Genomic DNA, 13,649 nt, shown 5'->3' with positions numbered 1-13,649 from the left:
AAACCAAAATTTCTACTACTATCAGTTAAGGAAAATGCTATTGGTACACCTTTGTGTATACCTAGCTACATAAAGGTGTATCAATGATAAAAAGTCCCTCATGAGGCATAGAGGCGCGTGAGGCGCATGTGAGGCAAGGTATTTTGGTCATAATACCCCCTTATGTACCCAAGATGTACAAAGTGATGATATATCTAGCATGATTCATCATTAATAGAATGGTTCCACTGAATATTCAACTACCATGATATTTTTGAAAATTTCAACTATAATTTATTCCATTAATATTATACATATGAAATACAATAATGCGGATGATAATAATATAAATAGAACCAGATGAATATTTATGGATGGTACATCAGAAGATAATCTTATAATCATGCTTAATTTTGCTATTTTTTTAGTTAAGTTGAAGTTGGATTGGAAGTCGAGAATAACATCTGAAGCTTTTAGTTTTGTTTTAATTTTTTAAATTTTGGTTAGCATGCATGGCTTCTAATTGTTTAAAGCATGGACATGGTCACACAGCAGGAACATGACATGGACGTGTGGACTTGTCAACTTGCCTAAAATGCCAGACGCGATGTTAGAAACACACAAAAATTACATATATGCACAACAATCACAAGCCTTAATCTAATTAGGTGGGGTTGGGCACAACCTATGTATATCTAATATATCAATCAATCACAATCATAATGCAACCCTCTTCCTTTATCTGGGTTCGGAGTGGCTGTGAATGGGAGGAACACCTTCTATATATAATTAAAAAGAAATATACTGGTATTAAAATTTAAGAAGTTATAATTTTTGACATCTTAAATGTGAAACATCTCACAGCGTATGTCATGCATATAAAAAAGATTAAATAAGCTGATTCAATTAGTATCCATGGTATCATAATCCCCACTATACTGGCAGACATCTGTTGATAGTGTGCCTTTCAGAAAAAAATGTTTGTAAAAAGCTTGGACACTCTAGATATGGTGTCTGACATTTGTCCAACTTGTGTTGCACAAATGCATGTATCTGAGAGGTGTCTAGTACTTGTATGCTGTCCTTGGTGAATTATAAGTGCTTCCTGGTGAAGTGTAACTGCTCCAATGATGCAATTAAGTGCATATATATATTCACGAAATTTTGTTTCTGCAGGTGCATTTTAGAGGCTATCCAGGAAATATTTTGACCCCTTGTGAGGGTGAAGACAGTGTAAAATGGAGCTTTATTAATTCATTGAAAGAGGTTAGGGCATACATCTATGCATTCTTTTAAAACTTTTACCTGCTTTCTGGTGTTCTCTGCAGTTTTTGGTGGCCAATGGGGCATAACACATTCAATTTCTGCATTGACTAAATGAAATTCTATTACTTTGTTCTCTCAATTATTCCAATTGAATATGAGATTACATTAAAGTCTGTGTATATTATGGTAGATCATCACTAAATATTTTTCAGTCTATTTATCTTCTCTTTGTAGACTAGCATATTTGGAGGATTTGATCCTGAGATTGACCTAGTGATAGATATTTTACAGAAAGTTTTAGCATAAGCAAATCTAAGATTGTATATTAGGCATGGAACATTATTAGAAGTATTTTCTATATGTCTTTCAGAATCCTTTATGAAATGCAGCTACTTCCTTGCAGATTAAGACTGGATGACAATACATGCCCATATATTAAGTTGAATTTTTAAGTGTTCCCTGAAGTTGTTTGAGTTTCGGAGATTCCAAAATGTGATCTTAGTAATAAAACTGTCTGCCTAAAGACCCACCTGAATTTATATATAGCTGCATAACTCATGCAAGTTTTTTTAATGCCATACTGTTAATATTTTCACCAAGTCTGTATTTGCTTAGACAGAAGTAATATAAAAACATGAAACTGGTTGGAGAAAAGCAGAACTGACTACAAATGATGAACTAAAGGTCAGTCTGTGCATATCCATGTCTTTCTGGGCCTTGACATTGTTATTCATAGGACAGTTTGTATCTGATCCACATATATGATGTATCCACTTAGGGTGTGTTTGATAGCACACATTTATCATAGAAAATGTCTAATCATGTGTAATTATTACACATATTTTCTATGGAAACAATCAAACACCCTTAAGTTTTCTATGGAAAATATGTTTATGGTACAAGCATTTAAAGTTTCTTTCCATGGGATTTATTTTCCAAGGGGGTGGGGTGGTTTTTGTTTTCTTGGCAATCATTACCTAGAATTAAATTCTAGGTAATGCAATCAAACACACCATTAGAGTCATGTCACATTCCTAGGGTTACCTAGGGTTGAGACTGGAATTAGGAGGGAAATCGGAATGAGAGAATTGGAGGAGGAAGAAAAGTTAGTAGAAAGGGAGGGAGAAATCAGAGAGAACCAAGAGAGGGATAGAGAGAATTAGGAGGAAATGATTTCAATCTCATTTCACATAACAACTCATCCTCTTACAAGTAGCCCTTTTATAGGCATAGCTGGATGCTAACTGAATTCATAACAACACCCATGTGCTCATAACAGATTACAAAATATCTCTTAACAAACTATTGTAACCCTATTACAATATTGCCCCTCTATTGCTCCTAGGGTCATGACAAAGTTACTCCTATACTGTCACTACTTTTTGTCTTTTCCCTTTGCATTTGAGATGCATTTTTTAATAATTTTTTTCCTTTGAAGATTGAAATGTGACATTTTTACTCTAAACGTGGTATACAGATGCCAATTGCCTTAATTGTAATAGAAGGTTACATTTGTCTGCAGGCAGCATATATAATTAATGGGAATTGCAAGAATGTCATGAACATGTCCCAATCTGATCAGGTGGAGCTTTGGCGCTCTGTTATGAATGGTATGCTGATTAAATGGTTAAGAATTCATACATTTTCCTCATTCCTCTTTTTTGCCTGTCTCACTTGATCTCATTTACTGTTTGTTCTTGACACGAATTAACTATGGGACAACATAACAGTGCAGTTAAGGCATAAGAATACAGACCTCCATATAAGATAGTGTTCCGAGTTAATATAATTTGAGCTTGAGATTCAATTGTAACTATTTTCCACTTCAAATCTTTTGATATATGAAGAAGTTTGAACTTTTAAATTTTATTATTTGGATTAGACACATTTATACACAAATAGTAACTGCTGATATAGTGGCAGTTACACACAGAAAAAACTGCTACTTAGGAAATAAATAACTGTGTAATGAATGGAAAACTGGCTCTATATTTTGCCTAACTGTCTATATTTCTTGTATACATTTTTTTACACGCCTCCTCAAGTTGGACTGTAAATATTAAGGAAGTGCAGCTTAGATCTTTACATATTCAAACTGAGTCTTCGATAGGTAGTCTCTGATAGATCCTTGGTATGTAGGAAATCCACTTTCAAATCTTCTTTTTATAAAGTGCTTGTCTATTTAGGTCACTTTGAACATGTTGAGTTGTTGCCAATAATTTAGTTAGACGACTAAAATATTGGGTGTTTTAGAGGTCTCATTGACAATGCCTTTGTTGTGTCTTTAGTGTCGGAATACTTATCCTTTGTGGTATCCCAAATTTCTTGTGCCGTCTCGTGAAGGATGACATTTACTCTGACTGGCCGTGTCTTCAATGATAGTAGATTTATTTTAATGGTATTGCAATCGGCATCATCCTTCAGTTCCTAAAGATATGACTAACAACAAACCCTCAAAGGCTGATTAGGATTTGATTTGATGCGTCTCCTTTTTTTTTTTGCTGGACTGGAGAGATGGTTGCGACTGTGGTTGCAGCGATGGTGGACAAAAATGAAGGAGATGGCAATGGCCGATTTGTGATAGTGGGTTTCTTTGACAGTGGCTGATCTGTGACTGTGGCTCCATCCTGTGACCTTCTTCACCTCTCTCTCTCTTTGTCTCACTGCTCAATACCATGAAGAAGTTTGAACTTTTAAACTTCTCACTTTATTATTCGAATTGGACACATTTATACGCAAATGGTAACTGCTGATATGGATGCTGGTATGGAAGCAGTTATACACAGAAAAAACTGCTATTTAGGAAATAAATAACTGTATAATGAATGGAAAACTGCCTCTATATTTTTCCTAATTGTCTATATTTCTTGTACACATTTTTTTACAATATATACCTACTTACCAAAGATAATAACAGTTGCATCCAGAGGAAACAATATCTGATTTCTCAAACTTGTTCTTATCTGTATCCATAAATGTGCAAGGTCATATTGCGAATTAATGGATTGGTTTGAAGGATTTCCTAAGTATGATATACTATCATTTGGAGAGGACTAAGTGACGCATGGCTATATTGTTTATCCCCTTTGGTGAATACAGTAAACAATCTTTAGATATTGATTAATTGGGCTAATAATTGAGACCAGAAGTTGAAAAACATGTCATCAGAAGCAGTTTTTTTCAGTGACTTCATTGGGCTCAACTGTTTGGTGTATTTCTATCATATAACCTAAGATATCTTGACTTAAAAAATTGATTGTTATTCCTTGCACAATAAGTAAAACTTCTGACTTATTTAAATTTAACTCGCTCTATATGAGAGTTCGGTTGCAGTTGAGCGTGAAATGTCTTATTGAATAACTTGAGCTTCAGCTTGATTTAAGTGAAGTTCCTCGATAGCATATGAGAAAATGAATCCTGGGCTACTCAATTTAAAAAATAAAAATGATATGTACTAAATTTCTTGTCTTATATTTGTTTTGCAAGTGGTTGTCTTCATAAGCATGAGAATAGAGAACTGATGCTTGAATATAGATTTAGCTTAATATAACAAAGGTTAAGCCCTATGCTGTCTGCACCTTCCAACACCCTTGATTGATGGGGGCACATCTGAAATGACTAGATTTCTCTTTTGCAAACAGATTTTTGAATGTATCAATCTATTAACTTAGACAGTCTTCATGTAGTGACAAGTTATTAGTAAACAGAGAGAGAAAGGTTGGGCTCTGCCCTTCAGGGAGAGATTCAAGGTAAGCAGCAGTTTTGTGATATTCCACCGTTATAATTCTTAGCTACAGAAGAATTAGCTTCTACTTATAAATTTGATACAGTACCTGACCAATGGTTAAGGGTTTACTCCTGAAATAAGAAAGGTAGAGTCACTATGGGATCTCCTAGCCAACCACTTGGTTATGGCTCAGGCACTGATTCTTGTAACTCTAAAATAGAGCCCTCGAGTCTTCTTGAACCCAAAACTGATCTAGATGTTCCTTTGCACATTACAAACAGGCAAGATAATGCACTTTACATCTTATATCTAATTTTATGCCTTACCAATGTTTGTCACCACCTATCATCCTTATATCTCCCTGTTTTTCAAAAATTTACAGGAGGCTCTCAGCAATTCAAAGTGGTAGGAGACAATGCAATAAGTGGTGAGATCCTTTATAACAAATAATGCACGAGAGTTGGTTAAATTACCCATTAAATTTGTCAGATGTCGATCGGTGTTTACTGTCAAAGATAAGCCTTATGGATATGTGAGCAAATATAAAACCAAATTAATTGCTAAAGGATTCACTCGGACCTAAGGGATTGACCATGAGGAAACATTTGCTCTAGTTGCCAAATTGAATTTCCCAGTCTTTTTTTTTGTAATTGACTTCAAATTTTGGATGGTCACTGAATTATTTAGATGTTAAAAACGCTTTTTTCATAGAAAATATGATATCTGAAAGAGGAACTGTACATTGAAGCTCCACTAGGTCTTGATATTCTGGGTTCTGAAAGAATAGTATGTAAGCTGGAGAAAGCCTCATCAATGTCACGGTTTGGACATTTCTCGAAGGTTAAGCATGTTTGGTTATAGACAAAGTTAAGCTTGTCATACTCTATTTCTTAAGCATCTTTCTTAGGGTAAGATATCTGCCTTACTAGTGTATGTTGATAGGAAATGAAGAAAAAGATACAAAGTTGAAGTAACACCTGTCACAACTCAAGGTTTAACCTAGGGTTTGTAAGGGAATTTTGAAGAGAGAATAGAAAGGGAGGGAGAAATCAGAAGAATGGAGGGAGAATTCAGAGAGAACAGAGAGGGAGAGAGAAGTTGAGAGAGAAGTAATCAGATATCATTCAACAACTCCTGTTCTCTAACTAATCTAGCCTATTTATAGGCTGTTCTATCCTTTCAGTTAATGATAAACTGAAAGGTACAATATGACAGCAGCCTAAAGTACAACAAGAAAGAAATATATGTATTGGACAATTACTACTATACCCTTGGGGTCATGACAATCCCCTTTCCTTGAGAGATTTTTTGTCCCCAAGAAATTATAGCAACTGGACCTGTTTCTTCATCCAATCCTGGCTTCTTCTTCTTCCTCTTTTTTGTCATCTAGTCCTTCCATGTGTAATAATTGTCTTCTGCATTGGTATCCTAGACTAAATTTTTCTCCACACCTGTAACACAATCCTAATTGTCTCCTTTGCTCCATTGAAGTAGGTTTGACTGAATTAGGGTTAGTTTACACCCTAGAATTCAGATTCCCTTCTGAATGTTGACTGATCACAGGATGAATTTCTGGTAGGATTTTGTGCTTTTTGAAAATTGCTTCTAAAGCAAGCTCCTGCAACCTTGCCTTCTCAACAGCCTACTTGACAGTTGCAGGCTGCATCATCTTGACTGTTGGCCTTAGTTCATCCTTGAGGCACTGATGAAGCTGGAAATGAAGTAATGTTCTGTTAAAGCAGGTTTTGAATTCAACATCAAAGATCTTAATTCCTCAAATTGATCTGATACTCCATTATAGTTTGTTAAATTCTTCAACCACATCAGTCATAGACTTCTCTCCAAACTGAACACATAGATCCTGCACAAACTCAGTCCAATTAGCTTCAGATCTCTTCATCTTGATCCAACCTTGATACCATGAGTCAGCCATATCATTGAGATAGGCTGCTGCAAGGTTGATCTTCTGTCCTTCAACTACATTGTAATAGTGAAAAAACCTCTCACATCTGCAGATCCACCATCTAGGTTTTGTTTCTTTAAACACCGGTATCTCCAGCCTTGGCATTGGAGTATAAGGAGAGGTTTGAGATGCTTCCGATCTAGACATAAGCTGACAGATTGTATGGAGTTCTTCCTTGCTGATAGCTGATTAGAATTAGCAGTATTATTCAAAGAGGTTTATGTATGATGAACTTGAGGTTGTGTTTCTTTTCTAACATGTACACCTCTGCCTGGTTGAAGACGACCATGGAGCTCCAAATATTCTCTTGTGTATGCCGATGTCACTTACATTGGTCACAGAAATCTCATCTGTCTCACTCAGCCTTGGTATTATTCCTCCAGCCCATCTTCATTCCTTTAGAAATACTAATAAGGCTAACTGATCCTTGAAAACTGTATGAAGCATAGCTTCCTGTCAGCTTATTTCCAGTAGAGAGGGAAGGGGCTCTTTTTCCAAATTGGACCATGCATTTGACCATATTCAGACTTAAGTCCATCCAGGAATTAATAAATATGTTCTTGTTCAACATTTTGTAGCTTCACTGTGTTTGCCGGCACTTGGTGTCAAAACTTTGGAAGTGGTCTATTTCTTGCCCTAAACATCTCACTTTATGAAAGTCGGTAGCCACTGACCAGTTTCTTTGTGCATTGCCATGAAGCTTCATCATAGATTTTGCTGTATTTTCCTTCTACAAGTGTCGATAGTTGCATAGCCATATTTCTTTTGCAGAATATAGAAAGAGAAATCCTTGACTAATCTTTGGCTGCATGGAATTCAATAGCCAAGACACAATACTGGAATTTTTGGCTTCCTACTTGTCATATGGAATTCAATACCAGGGTTTTCTGATCGTCATTCAGGCTACCTTTTCTCCCTTACTTTCAATATACAGCCAAGTGAGTTGCTATGAAGCCAAGTAGTTTTGCCCATCCAACTTGATAGTGGTGATATGGAGTGAGGATTCACACTTTGGGGGTTGTCATTGACTTCATATTCCATTTTTTCTTTCTCTGCTTGACCCTTTTCTATATCAGACATTGATTGCAAGAACACCACAATTAGGCTCAAAAAATTATAGAACTGGTCAGAAAAGCATTAATATTCATAAGTCTGTACACTTGTGTTCCATCCTTCTTTTCCATTATCTTTTATTTTCATTTTTTGCAGCATTAACAATCAGTCATAGCAGTAGTATAAGGACACATATTAAGGGCATATAAACTGTAAAAGGACAATTGAAAGGATGTTGTTGTTCAGGCACCTCATCCTTAATAAACAACAGCATGGGTGCCTGGCTTCCGTTGACTGTTTGCAGATCTTTAATCCGATAGGTATGGCTACCTCAAACTTTGCACCAAGGACTTACTGAGAAACATGGCTTCTTTCATGCAATGGAAACTGACTCATGTCAGTCAAGTACTGTTTTCCTTTGATCTATGCTTCCACTTGAATGAAGGGTCCAATTGATACTATTGGTTGGCTGTCACGGGGCCCTTGTTTTCGATCAGCATTGTAATGAGGTTGATCTATACTATTACTCCATTGTCACAGAGCCCTTGTTGGTTTTGGTTGACCTTGTGAAGAAGTCTATTGATGCTAATGATCGACTGCCATGAAGCACTTGTTGCTTTCAATTGATGCCATTGCTTGTGTGAAGAAGTTAATCCGTACTATTGGTCAACTGCTGTCTTTAGCATTCTTCTATTTTTTCCTTTTTTTGTTTTTTTTTTTAAATATAGGTACTCCATAATTGAAGACATTGCTTTTATACCAAGATGAATACATGAGGAGGAAGGTTAAATGAATTTTCCATTGATCAATCACCCTTTTATATAGAAATGATTGAAACCCAGAAGGAAAAATAAATTAAAACAAATAATCAGCACAAATCATGTGAGATAAACAAATCAAATCTTGAAATTTTCTGTTATATTTGAAGTTTTCTGTAACTTATTTAAGCTCTAATTTGCCCTGCAAAATTTTCTCACAGGTAACTTGGAAACATATATCCGGGTTTCATCTAAGCTTAAACTTGGAGTTGGTGGAGATGAGTTTTCAGTGAAGCTGAACTCACCCTCTTCCAAAACTCAAAGAAGCATTGTTGAGACAGATACTTCTGGGTCAGTTAAAACCGGTGAGGGAAGTCTATACATCTTTTTTGAGATCTACTAGTTATGGACCTAGTAAGATGCAGTAAGCAAGTCATGCATTAGCATTTCATTTAAATCTTTCATTGAGGGCAATTTCTTTCCTAGGCATGTGAAGCTAATAGCAAGAGTGGATTTGGGGGAGAGAGAGGGAGGTGAGAATGGAGCTTTGCCTGGTTCCGCACTTCTAAACCATGCTACCAATTGGCTTGACTCGATTGGGTTTTTCTTGTCAGTTAACAAGTGAAACCTAAAAAGTTCATGGATTCTTGGCTTTTGAATTTCTATCTATTTGAAATTGCAGGCAAAACTGGATGAGATGCAATGCTATCAATGACACTTACATGCACTTAAAGATTTTTCCCTTACAGCTTTCTTTTTTAGATTGAAAGCCTCTATATACTACTTAGCAAAAAAAAAAGCCTCTATATATTTATTTATTTGTTCTTTTAACAGTGTGATTATGTGCAAGCTATTTCTCTTTGATTGGGGACTTGATGGGCAACCATTATAATGCATTGGTTTGCAGTTTTTGTTTTTAATATTTATTGTACACATGTTATGTTTGCATTAATGTTTAGTTGTCTTGTGGCTTGAGCTTTGGTTAGGTCGAATTCCAGTTCGGTTGTATGTCTGCAACGTGCATGATGATTTTGAGGACTTGGAAGATGCCCCTCATGTTGATAGTTGGGACAAAATTGCTTACATAAATCGCCCCATTGAAATTCACAGGGAAGGTAAGTAGATATGAATTCTTCTCATCAGGCAGTCTCTTGCTATAAGTGTGTGAACCTGGTTCTTGAAATTGGATATGTTTTAATTTACAAAACACATTGATGTAGCATAGCTTCATGAAACTTTGGTCGCGTAGGATTTACTATGACCAGGGGTTATGGTTCTAAAAGGTAGAAGAATGCCTTTACAGGTGTGGTGTGTGGAGCGAAAAGGATATGGGTATTGATAAAGGTATAGATATGAATGTGTATATGGAAAATGGATGTGGGATATGACAAAAATGATTTTTTTTTTTTTTTTTATAAAAATGAAAGAGTACCACTAGTCTAATATGAATATACCGTTCAATCCATAATAATGATAAATTAATGGAAATATCTTTACTCCAATATAAGGATAATATTTAATCCATTATAAATATAGCATAATTATTGTTCAACCTATAACTAAAAAAGTTACTATCTTGTTAGAATTATAATCAGGATTCTTTAGCCACAATCTTATAATATTTGTAGATTTTACTCAGACTAAGTTTCAAAAATACGCCGTTGGAAATTTTTTTTTTTTCCGGTTAAGTACTTTGTTGGAAATTCCAGGATATCCTTGTGTGTGTCTAACCCATGGATGCGTGTTAGTCAGATGGCCTAGACATGTTAAAAAACATTAGTAATAATGAAAAATTTGAACATGCCATTTGGCATGTCTAACATGTAATGTCCCATGAAATCCTTGGATGTTTATTCATGTCAGTCATGTGTCGGACCATTGTCGGCACCCACAATGTAGTTTCCATGTTTCCTAGTTATGTCTTCATATCTTAAATGGGGCATACCCTTCCAAGATAGTTATATTTGTATGTGGATGTGTTTATGTGTTAAATCTCTAAAAGGATATGCTTGTGCACAAGCGTTCCTAGTTAGAGAATGGTAGATGTACACAACTTTACTCCCACAAGATAGACAACCACTTTCATATTTCAAACGTGTGGGGTGATGGAGTGATTCTGTTGTTGCCCCAAGGCTTGCTTCTGTGCTTTATTTCTATGAGTAAAAAACAAATAGTGGTAAGGATTTGCTTCATACAAGAACTCAGTTTTTTGATATACTGAAAAAAGTTTGTGTTTAAATTGGTTTGTGGTTTGTTTGGTAAATGTTAAGGTAGGGGACCAAATAACATTACTACAAGAAAAAGAAATTCTTAGTAGCCAAATTATTGTTAGCTAACTGTACAAATCTAGAAATAATTAATTCAATGAATTAGAACTACACCAGGATCCTGCCCAAAACTAAATCTTCCCCCTTCTCCAGCTCGGAAAGTGATACATAAAAGAGATCACCCCAAACTCTCAGATGCCTTTTCTTTTTGTAACCAAACACCATGTGGAAAATTTAACCAACCTGTTGGCCAAACCCTCCATGAGGAACCATACTTGGTTTCTCTGACCTTTTTCCATCTAATGTCATTTTCATTTACAAATTTCCAGATGCACTTACTAAGGGGAACCATACTTGGTTTCTCTGACCTTTTTCCATCTAATGTCATTTTCATTTACAAATTTCCAGATGCACTTACTAAGGGTGGCCTTTCTAAATACCTTCAAACTTCTAATTCCTAAACCATCACTTGCTGTATACAAACCTTATCCCAACTAACCAAATGAAATTTGGACTCCTCAGCTAACCCTCCCAAATGACATGTCTTTTTAATTCTCTAATCTAGATGTGGACAAGGCTGAAATCAAGAATAAAGACAAATTATAAGTGGGAGTATTTGAAATGCTAGTTTTTATAAGAGTTAGCCTCCCTTACTGGGATAATACCACATTTCTCAAAACACCAACCTTGGCTCACATTTGTTTTTCAATAACCTTAAAACAACTTCAGATTTGAAGTTTGATCTGGATGGTAATCCCAAGAACTATGAAGGCAAAAAGCCCACTTTATGCTCTAGGGAACTAAACAAAGAATGTCAATTAGCCTTATTGTTGGCAATTATTTTGCATTTTAGAAAGATTAATCTAAGGCCCAATAATAAGGTTGCTCCTTTGTGATTTGAAGGTCATAGGTTTGGATTGAGAAAGCAACTTCTTTGCAAAACAAGATTGAGGTTGCGTATGAAAAGGACCCTCCCCAAACCTTGCAAAGCAGGGAGACGGCCTTTAATCTTAATAGGATTATGTTAAGAGAATCTTGTACTCTTGTCATTGGGGTCACAAAATTCCAAGTACTTAGTAGGCAAAAGAACACATTTACACTTTACAGAATTAGCTAAACCAAGAATGTCAATAACCTCATCCATAGGAATTATTTTGCTTTTTTGAAAGATTAATCTTAAGCCAACCTGCCTAGTGAGCCTAGTGAGATTAAGGCTTTATATGTTGTTTAGCAAGATTAATCTTCAGGCCCAGCACAGCCATAAACCGAATAGGACATGGTTTTGGGTCTAGCTTCTGGACATGGCTTCCTTGGAGAATTGCAAAAAAATGAGGGAATTTATTTTCGTCCTTTTTCCCCCCTTCCATTTTTGTGCTGTTTGCATTACTGTTTTATGGATAGCCTATGATGTTCATTTGTTGCACTACCTTAATGGTTGACATGTACATCTACATTGTGTTACTCGTTCATTATATTCTTGTATTTGGACTGCAGGCAAATATTTCTCCTTACTTGATGCCGTAAAAACTCTTCTACCAGAGTTTTTTGCAGAAAAAAACTCCATCAGTGAGGAAATGCCCCAAGCGGAAGTTGAAGATGAGCAGAAATCATCTTCAGGAGATGGGAGTGGTTTGGGAACTGTTGAAGAAGTTAGAGAAACATTGCGTGAACATGTGGAGCTCTGCAGTCTACCAGATAATGCCGAAATCAAGCTTCTCCGCATCCAAGGGATTCAACCCAAACTGGAGACCCCTTTTGCTTGGCTGGCGAACAACTTGATGAACCCCGAACGCTTTCTTCACATTTGTGCTTATGTCAGGGTTCCCGAACCAATCACCATTTGACATCCTACCCTTCCATGAATCTGATCTTCTGTGCATCAGAAAGTAATTTGCATGCTGTATAGAACTGTAAATAACAGTTAATAGCATCAATCCCTTCATTGCTTCATTTCTTCCTTCCATTTTTCTCTCCTGCGCTACTCGCACTTGTTATGAAGGAATCTTCAATATGGCTGGATTCTTCACCTGGACGATCCTTATACTGGCGTGTAATATTGTTGTAAGTATTAGCATGCTGATGGGTGCAGCCTGGTCCTGATACTGGTTGAAATTAGTGTTATATATATATGAGAGAGAGAAGACAGATGTCAAATGCGATTAGAATAGGCCATGTTCAATCACTAAATTCCTGATACCCTTTGTTTTTTTAACCCAGATTGGTATAGAAATTGAATTTGTCTACTGTGATCTCTGTGGGAATGGTGCTGTTTTTTTTTTTTTTTAATCTGTTTTTTTCTCATGAAGTTTGCTGTGGATACAATTTCATTTTTAGTTAAAATACTCCTTTTAGGCTTGAATTGATTTGTTTGTCAGTCTTATTGTGGTGATGCTTTTGGATACTTCGTTTGGCATTTTGTTGGTCTCACTAAAAGGATGCTCGTAGTGCACAAGGTTTTTGTTTTTTTTTTAATTACTTGTGATATAAAAAAATATCATTTTAATACGTTGCAAGTCATTTTTACAACTAAGGGTATGTTTGATTATATTACTTAAAATTTAATTTTAGTTAATAATTGTTTAAAAAATAAAAATCACTTCACTCTCTTGAAAAATAAATTTCATAGAAATATCTTT

At 35.7% G+C, this 13,649-nt stretch overlaps 1 protein-coding gene across 15 annotated transcripts in view; it reads left to right on the top strand.

The window, feature by feature from the left end:
- The window catches only part of LOC127800026 (autophagy protein 5), a 58,513-nt gene extending 45,257 nt beyond the window's left edge, over positions 1-13,256 (top strand). For 2 of the 15 annotated variants that reach the window (XM_052334398.1, XM_052334407.1), the window contains 3 exons: positions 8,968-9,111; positions 9,733-9,861; positions 12,508-13,256. In XM_052334398.1, coding sequence (XP_052190358.1) covers positions 8,968-9,111; positions 9,733-9,861; positions 12,508-12,857 — 623 coding nt within the window. In that variant the 3' untranslated portion in view covers positions 12,858-13,256. Of the gene's footprint in view, positions 1-1,155; positions 1,246-2,767; positions 2,856-5,354; positions 5,400-8,967; positions 9,112-9,732; positions 9,862-12,507 lie in introns of all 15 variants that reach the window. The other 13 variants (XM_052334414.1, XM_052334399.1, XM_052334404.1 and 10 more) reach the window with 12 other exon arrangements.
- Positions 13,257-13,649: the final 393 nt, after the last annotated feature.

This window comes from Diospyros lotus, chromosome 4, assembly GCF_014633365.1.
Source record: "Diospyros lotus cultivar Yz01 chromosome 4, ASM1463336v1, whole genome shotgun sequence".
NCBI classification, from domain to species: domain Eukaryota; kingdom Viridiplantae; phylum Streptophyta; class Magnoliopsida; order Ericales; family Ebenaceae; genus Diospyros; species Diospyros lotus.
This window is presented reverse-complemented; position numbering and strand designations above follow the sequence as displayed.